Below are 8727 nucleotides of genomic sequence, written 5' to 3' on the forward strand. Positions count from 1 at the left end.
TGCAGGTCGGTGATCGTTAATAAGCGGTGCTGAGGACTAAGTACTAGTGATGAGCGAACGTGCTCGTTACTCGAGTTTTCAGAGCATACTCAGGTGTTCTCTGAGTATTTTGGATGTGCTCGGGAATTATATCTGAGTCCCCATAGCTGCATGATTTACGGCTGCTAGACAGCTTGAATACATGAAAACGCAAGTCATACAGCTACGGGGAATCGGCCATAATTTCCAAGCATGCCCAAAATACTCGAACACCCGAATATGCTGTGAAAACTCGAGTAAAGAGCAAGTTCGCTTATTAGTGATAAGTACCCTTAATTGCCGCCGTTAAAAGGTGTATCAGCAGTTAAGGGGATGAAGGTGACTCTAGGGCCGGTTTCACACGTCAGTGGCATCGGTACGTGTAGTGACAGTTTCCTCATGTATCGGAGACACTGACACACGTAGACAGTGAAATGAATGGGTCTATTCAGACGTCAGCATGTTTTCACGGACACATGGTCCGTGTGTAAAACATGCTGACATGTCAGTGTTTGTGGGAGCGCACAGTCCGCAAAACGTGCTTCACACGGAGAACAGGTCAAACAGTCTTCCGTGTTCACGGATGGCCACCTGGGAAGAGGCGCTAAGGTAAGCGCTGTTCCCTGCGGCTGGTGCTGAATGTGGCTGTCATTCTTCTCTCCTGCTCTGCTGGCAACAGCTTTATTATACTCCTAATTCCATATTGAAGCCATTGTTCTCCTGTAAAAAATCAAAAAATAATAAACCAACAATATCCATACCTGTCTGGCGATCAGTCACGTCCCACGGCGTAAATCCATCTGGGGGGGTTAATCAGTTTACATCCGGAGCGCTGCTAATGCGACTGCTCTGACTGTAAACTACTGGGGAATGAATGGAAAGAGCCTTGAGGAAGGACACGTTGCTGTGTTCGAAACGCGTAGCGCTGCTACCTTATCCATGTGAACTGTTTTTACATGATTCCTTTTAACAAATAAATTTTGGATCAAACAGAAGCTGGAGAATTTTTTTCCTTTTTTTTTTTTTTTTTTTTTTTTTATTGCTACATGTGCTGACTACACGGTCTCCTTGCTTCCACACGCCACGGACTGCCACAGGTGAGCTGGTTTTCTCTTTTAGGTCTGATCTCAATACCAGCCAGTTCGGCATTGAAAAAGTCAAACAGTGCTCCTTCCCTTCCGAGCTCTGCCATGCGCCCAAACAGTGACTTATCAACACACATGAGGTATCAGCATACTCACAACAAATTGCACAACTTTTGGGGTCCAATTTCTCCTGTTACCCTTGGGAAAATAAAAAAATTGGGTCTGAAGTAAATTTTTTGTGAAAAAAGGTTAAATGTTCATTTTTTTTTTTTTAAACATTCCAAAAATTCCTGTGAAGCACCTGAAGGGTTAATAAGCTTCTTGAGGGTCTATGCACACGTAGCGGATTTTGCTGCCGATCCGGCCCTGTGGATCCGCAGCAGATTCTCCTGCGGTGTACAGTACCATTCTAATCAATGTAAGGCTATGTGCACACAGTGCGGATTCTGCTGTGGATCCGCAGCACAACTGCAGGTGATGTACAGTACCATTCTAACCTATGGAAAATTGAAACCGCTGTGCAGACGGTGCAGATTTTTCCGCGCGCTTTTTTTTCTGCGGTTTCAAATCCGCAGAAAGAATTGACATGTCATCATTTCTGCGGATTCCGCTGTGGTTTGCCATCTCCATTGTAGAGGTGATAAACCGCAGGGCAAACCCGCAGGCTAATCCGCGCGGAAAAATCCATGGGTGAATCCGCACCGTGTGCACACAGCCTAAAACAAAAAACGCTAAGGGTATGTGCACACTTTGCGGTTTCTGCTGCGTTTCCGCAGCGTTTTTGGCTCTGCAGTTGCACAGTACCTTTATTTCCTATGGAAATAAAAAAAAGCTGTGCACATGCTGCGTTTTTTTCCGCGCGGTTTTCAAAACGCAGCATGTCAATTGTTTGGTGCAGAAACGCTGCAGTTTTACACCTCATCCATTATGAGGTGTAAAACCGCAGAAAAAACGCAGATAAACCGCAGCACTTTGTCCTGCGGATTTCCTGCAGTTTTCTCTACAAAATCCGCAGAGACAAAAAACTATGTGTGCACATAGCCTTAAATCTGCAGCATGCCAATTCTTTGTGCGGAATCCGCAGCGTTTTTACACCTCTTCCATTGTAGGAATCCGCAGGTGTAAAAATGTAGGTAAAATCTGCACTAAATCCGCAGGTAAAACGCAGGTCATTTTACCTGCGGATTTAGCAAAATCCGCAGCAGAATCCGCAACGTGTGCACATGCCCTGAATGTGGTTTCGAGCACCTTGGTGCAGGGGTGCAGTTTTTAGAACGGTGTCATTTTTGGGTATTTTCTATCATATAGACCTCTCAAAGTGGCTTCAAATGTGATCTGTACAAATAAAATGGTGTTGCTAAAATGAGAAATCGCTGGTCAACTTTTAACCCTTATAACTTCCTTATAAAAAAAAAAATTTGGTTCCAAAATTGCGCTGATGTAAACATGTGGGAAATGTTATTTGTTGTTATTTTATGCGCTATGACTCTCTGATTTAAGAGGATAAAAATCATAATTTGGAGAATTGCAAAATTTTCATTTTTTTCATAAATAAACGCAAGTCATATCGAAGAAATTTTACCACTGTACAATATGTCATGAGGAAACAGTCTCGGAATCAGTGGGATCTGTTGAAGCGTTCCTGAGTTATTACCTCATAAAGGAGCAGTGGTCAGAATTGTAAAAAAATGGCCAGGTCGGGAAGGTGAAAACAGGTGTCGGGGTGAAGGGCATAATGTAATGTATGATAACGTCTATATTTAAAATATATCCCACTAGTGACCTCCTCCAGGAAGTGGCGAGTTGCCAGTATTGGCACGATGCCCACAACAAACATGGCGGCACAGAGGACGTCAGCGAGCACCGCCCACAGGAGCGGCAGGGATAGCGTCACTTCCAGTTCCGGCCCGTCCTTTCCTCCTCTGTCGGGCCGCCGTGCGGGTGGGTATGTGTGGCGCGGTGCTGGCGCACATGGCCGGGCGGCCTTAGGCGCCTCTGTGTGACACAGACGTGAGGCCGGAGTGGCTCTCTCCTTCGTGTAGTGCAGCGGCGGCCATTGCTCCGCATACTGCCGGCCTGGCCTTGTGTGAGCGCTGGCCGGCCGCAGGGTGACACACTGCCATTAATGGCGCTGCTCCAGCTCCCCGTGCGTACAGAGTGGCTGGTGCAGGGTGATCGCGGTCAGTTCTCATTCCTGGTCGGCGGGCCGTGCGCCCTGGGATCTGCCCCGTTATACTCTGCGTTCCCTATGGAGCATGTGCCTGTAATGGGTGGCAGCCATCCTTCCCCGGTCCGTACAGGCCGCAGTGGTCTGATTGCACAGCCCCTTTAATGTCACCTAATAAAGCCCCTGATGCTGCCAATCTTAGCGAGAAGCAAGCGGTTATTGGTGCATGATCGGGCGACAAACGTGTGTGGCTGCTACCAGTGAGCTGTACCCGCCTAATGGCAGGAGTCGGGGGTAATGCAGCATCGGTCATGGGCCGGAGAGCGCCAAGCTGTGTACACAGCCATAGACTCTGCATAGAGCGCTGGTGACCACACATTGATCTCCTTCCCTGGGCATAGCCGACACGTTTTTCTTGGGATGACCCCGTTAATTCAGTGAATGAGCCCAATCATTTAGTATTGTTACTTGAGGCAGGGCCTATATTGTGTGACAGACTAGATAAATCATTAGAGGTTGATAAAATGACTCGATCGCATGTTCTCCATGTAATAATGCTTGCTCGTGTCTTCCAGGAAACAGGAAGGCTTCAAGATGCAAATCTTTGTGAAAACCCTTACTGGGAAGACGATCACACTTGAGGTCGAGCCCAGCGATACTATTGAAAATGTCAAGGCCAAGATTCAGGACAAGGAAGGTGAGTAGAATCCTGTGCATTATTTCCCCTTGCTGTCATTGGTTTTCCTGGTGTTATATTTGGGCACTTTCTGGTAGCACTTCTTCATGTGTTGACTAAGTTCTGCTTTCTCAGGTATCCCACCTGACCAGCAACGTCTGATCTTTGCTGGCAAGCAGCTTGAGGATGGCCGGACCTTGTCTGACTACAACATCCAGAAAGGTAAGACGAAAATCCATGGGAAGCCACGAGGACTTGCGCTTAAGAGTTATCTGGGGCGATTTAATTTTTCTTATTGGTCTTAGAACTTCAAAGCAGGTAGCTGCTGACTGCTGGCTCGTAGCCCTCATGGACACTTCTTGCTGATAATTTTTTGGCTTCCAGTGACGTCACATTGACAGAGCAGCTGCTTCTCTTTGGCAGTCACAAGCAGTCAACAGAGCGGATGTCCAGCTGATTGATGTCTGCAGTCACAGCCCAGAAGAGGAGGGGCTGCTCTCGCGTGAAGCAGCAGAATTGCTACTAGGAGTGTTTTGTGATCACTGAGCCAGGCAGGGCACATCAGACAGGTAGTTGGCAACTACCTGCATTTTGGTTTTTGGCCTAATAGCAAAAAAAATTAACTGGTCCCAGAAAACTCTATTAAGCCTGCCACTGGACCTACTTCCATCTCTCCCGATATATAGGAGTGTTTAGCATGGTTCATGTGTTTTTAATAAGGGGAGCAGAGAATATTGCTGCCATACACATCCATTGGCATTTTAGCCTGGGAGAAAAAGGATCGGGTGTTAAAATTCACACTGGGCAGTATGGTGGCTCAGTGGTTAACACTGTTGCTTTGCAGCGCTGGGGTCCTGGGTTCAAATTCCACCAAGGGCAACATGTACAAGGAGTTTGTATGTTCTCCCCGTGTTTGCGTGTGTTTCCTCCAGGTACTCCGGTTTCCTCCCACACTCCAGAGACATACTGATAAGGAATTTATATAGTAAGCTCCAATGGGGGAAAGAACCAATAATGTTCGTAAAGCGCTGTGCATTATTGGCGCTATATTGAGTAAAATAAATACTGTACTCTTGTCTCCACCAACACAATCTGCTGGTGGAGAAGAGGGGGTGCCCTGACAGCTGATACATGCTGCCCAATCCATGGGCAGAATGTATTTGATACTGGCTGTATTAAGTCAGCCAGGTATGTTTCAGTGAAAAACATGCAGCGACTGAGACTGTGCTGTAAGCTAGTTGGATAGGCGAGTTCCCGGTTGCTTTTCCCCACCTTGTGCCTGGTCTTGGCCCACATACAAGATAATGGCCAGCGGGCGGTGAGAAGCTGCCAGGAACCTGCCTGTCAGACTAGTCTACAGTCTTGGTCCCTGGCCTCTTTAAAGTATTCCGCAGCATTTCAGCCAAACATACCTGGTTGAGATCATACGGCCAGTGCTTGATACAGGATGCCCAATACAGGCAGCATATATCAGCTGTCAGGTTCAGATTGTGTCTGAATTTTTTGCATGAGGACTTTTTAGCTGCTGTTTATCTGTTTTTGTGACATGTTTCATGTCTTCATCAGAGTCAACCTTGCATCTGGTGCTGCGTCTTCGTGGTGGTATCATTGAGCCTTCCCTCCGCCAACTTGCCCAGAAGTATAATTGTGACAAGATGATTTGCCGCAAGTAAGACCACTGTCAAGATTCCCATTGTATCATTCATTATCGGGTTCCTTTTTTTTTTGTGCTATGTGTTAGGGCAGCAGTGTGGTGAGACAGGCTCACTATTGGGAGTTAATGTGGAATACTTAAGACTATGCATGTTAGGCTACTTTTACATATGCCGGGTTTTTTGTGGGCCAAATTGCCATGATTTTTGCGGTCTCCCGCAAAATAACTCGGATTGCTGTTTTTCCCAGTTACAAATTGAAGGAAAATAAATGGCGATCTGCAAATACGGTGTACTGCAAAAACAAGCTAACATTGTTTTGCGGTACCATTGCTTTAAATGGAGTCTGTGAGCCATGAAAAATATCGAGCAAGCTCAATATTTTTTCACAGCCGTAAATACTGCACTCCTATGAATTTTTGCGGCCCCATAGAAATCTGTTGGGGCTAGGCTACAAAAATACGGCAAGTGTAAAATCAGTCTTAAACTGCAGTGCAGGGATGGTTCTCCATCCTCTGAGATGTCTCATTATATTTTGGTGTCTTCTGAGAGCAGCACAAGGGACCTGACATGTTCCCTTTAAAAGTGGACTGATATGGCCATGTGGATAGACAAGATTTTAATGGCATTTTTTACAGCATTACAAACTGAGCAGAATGTCCTGTGTTGTCCTGGGTATATAGAGAAAACAAACTGCTGTAAAGTACAATGTATGCTGAAAAAGTAACTGGGTAATGGAAGTATTCCGCTTTTACTGGACAAATGGCGTCTGCGGTGGGTACATGTTTTTTTGTCAGTGCGTTTCCTTCATTGAATGTACAGTTGAGTGTATACATGCAATGTATGTTTGTCCTGAAGGAGTTGGTGAGACTCTGAAACGTGTTGACAATAAACCAAACAATAACCTACCGTGGATGTCATTTGTCCAGTAAGTGCGGAACACTTCCATCACCCAGATTACTTTCTGTGTTACGATCATATGGAAGCTGCAGCATCTGGACTATGGACTGATAAGGGTGTGGGATATGGGATGAGCACAATTACCACTTAATCCCCCTTGTGTTACTTGGATAAGACCCTATTGCCCTTTTTCTCCTCTTTTTTACACTGTATGCTGCAGAACATGGAATACATAGACTAGGGCCTTGTGAGTTTTTAGGCAATCTCATTTTATTATTCTTGGTTACATGGTTAGTAAAGAATCTTTGGAATGTTGGGGTTTTGATGCCAGTGAAATTTGCAAACAAATTGATATAAGTAGATATACTTAATTTGCAACATTCAATCTACTGCTTTTATTTTCCATAGCTTGCTCTACAAGTCTTCATGTAGCCCAAGCCTAATCAAAAGCATAATGCTGAATATCGTGAAGTGGTGTCAAGTCTGTCAAAGTGACACATTAATGGCACAGTAGTGCTGCATCTCATGCCGATCCAGTCATTTGACAGGAAAAGTGACCCTGCTTCCTGGTTTGCATTATGTTTCCAAGCAGAATGGGGGTTATCCCGAGACTTTTATTGATTGGCCTATTCAGTTGTTGATCACCTATTCTAAGAATAGGCCATCAATATTTAAAGGGAATCTGTCACCTACTTTTGGCGGGCTATTTAAATGAGGTCTGTCCGGGGTCCGATGGGCGGTGTTTCCAATCTTTGCCGCCTCCCCATCCTTGGCCGCGGTCTGCAGTTTTTTCATGAATAGGACTAGGTGTCCGCCATCTTTCGAGCATGCGCTAAGCATTCTTGGCTCGCACACGCGCAGTGTGCTTTGCCCAACTGCGGGCAAAGCCGAAAAGCCTGACTGCGCATGCGCCGGTTAACTCAGCCCCGGAAGTATTTTGCTGTGTTTCGAGGCGTAGTTAACCGGTGCATGCGCAGTAAGGCTTTTCGGCTTTGCCCGCAGTTGGGCAAAGCATACTGCGCGAGCCAAGAATGCTTAGTGCACGCGCGAAAGATGGCAGACACCTACTCCTATTCATGAAAAAACTGCGGACAGCGGCCAAGGACGGGGAGGCGGCAAAGATCGGAAACACCGCCCATCGGACCGGACAGATCTCATTTAAATAGCCCGCCAAAAGTAGGTGACAGATTCCCTTTATGTCCTAAAACACCGCTTTAAGATATGGAATGTAGTCACTGACAATGATTCGGTTTGAGAAAAGCCCAAACAATTTTTTTGCTTTCCAACACTAACAGAAAATTTAGGGTGCCTCCACATATAGTTACTGGCTGCTCGGTTTAAGATCCACCCACTGCCAATTGCCACAAGGATGTAAAACCAAACCGCTTGACAATTGGCAGAGATCTGACTGCATGTGGCCAGCTGCTGCTTTTGGTCGAATTTATCGTTATTGGAGTTTTGTTTTCGAATTTTTAACTATTTCTTACGTTTCAGGTGTTATGCCCGTCTTCATCCTCGTGCTGTAAACTGTCGTAAGAAGAAATGTGGCCACACCAATAACCTGCGCCCCAAGAAGAAGCTCAAATAAGCTCCATTTGTTCTATGCTTATTTTTGACTTTGAGAAATAAAGAAATCAAAATGTTTTAGTTTCTAATATTTTCTAATAGAATGAGTTGTTTCAAGGATTCTTGCTTTCCATGGGCAAGAGGGAATAACTATTTCTAGGCGCCGAGCACAGCTGTGCTACACTGCATAACTCCCATTCATTTCAGTATAAGTTGTGCTTGTTGGTTCTCCTAACCCACCCAGACGCATTTATTGCCATGAAGGGCATTGATTTTTCAGACTCAATGAAAGATCTTCCACATAAATTCTGGGATTTTACTTCTAAAAGCCTTCTAGGGCAAAACAGCAGTGCAAGTCCGACATGCTATCAGAACATCAATATATGATGTTTCATCTTATATGATTTTATTATTTATTTATATAGCACCATTGATTCCATGGTGCTGTACATGAGAAGGGGTTACATACAAATTACAGATATCACTTACAGTAAACAAACTAACAATGACAGACTGATTCAGTGGGGAGAGAGGACCCTGCCCTTTCGGTCTTACATGCTACAGGATGGTGGGGAAGGAGACAGTAGGTTGGTGCGCTGCAGCAGCTCCAGTGTTGGTTGAGATGATATCACCGGTAGTGGTGAGAGAGAAGGCGGTAGCGGG

The 8727-nt window shown here is 45.5% G+C and overlaps 1 protein-coding gene across 1 annotated transcript; it reads left to right on the forward strand.

Annotated features, from left to right (window-relative positions):
- The first annotated feature begins 2908 nt into the window (after positions 1-2908).
- UBA52 (ubiquitin A-52 residue ribosomal protein fusion product 1) lies at positions 2909-8142 on the forward strand. Its single transcript, XM_073546198.1, has 5 exons — positions 2909-3044; positions 3846-3967; positions 4082-4168; positions 5513-5615; positions 7993-8142. Exons 2-5 carry the CDS (start codon positions 3865-3867, stop codon positions 8084-8086), a joined length of 387 nt encoding a protein of 128 aa, XP_073402299.1. The 5' UTR covers positions 2909-3044; positions 3846-3864; the 3' UTR covers positions 8087-8142.
- The last annotated feature ends 585 nt before the right edge of the window (positions 8143-8727 follow it).

The sequence above is a fragment of the Dendrobates tinctorius genome, unplaced genomic scaffold (assembly GCF_039654945.1).
Source record: "Dendrobates tinctorius isolate UK_male_01 unplaced genomic scaffold, ASM3965494v1 ptg000011l, whole genome shotgun sequence".
Lineage (NCBI taxonomy): Eukaryota > Metazoa > Chordata > Amphibia > Anura > Dendrobatidae > Dendrobates > Dendrobates tinctorius.

Coding starts and splice junctions, on each gene's coding strand:
- UBA52 (XM_073546198.1), top strand. CDS start 3,865: ATGCAAATCTTTGTGAAAACCCTTACTGGGAAGACGATCACACTTGAG. Junction 4,169..5,512: donor TGACTACAACATCCAGAAAG/GTAAGACGAAAA, acceptor TGTCTTCATCAG/AGTCAACCTTGCATCTGGTG. Junction 5,616..7,992: donor GACAAGATGATTTGCCGCAA/GTAAGACCACTG, acceptor CTTACGTTTCAG/GTGTTATGCCCGTCTTCATC.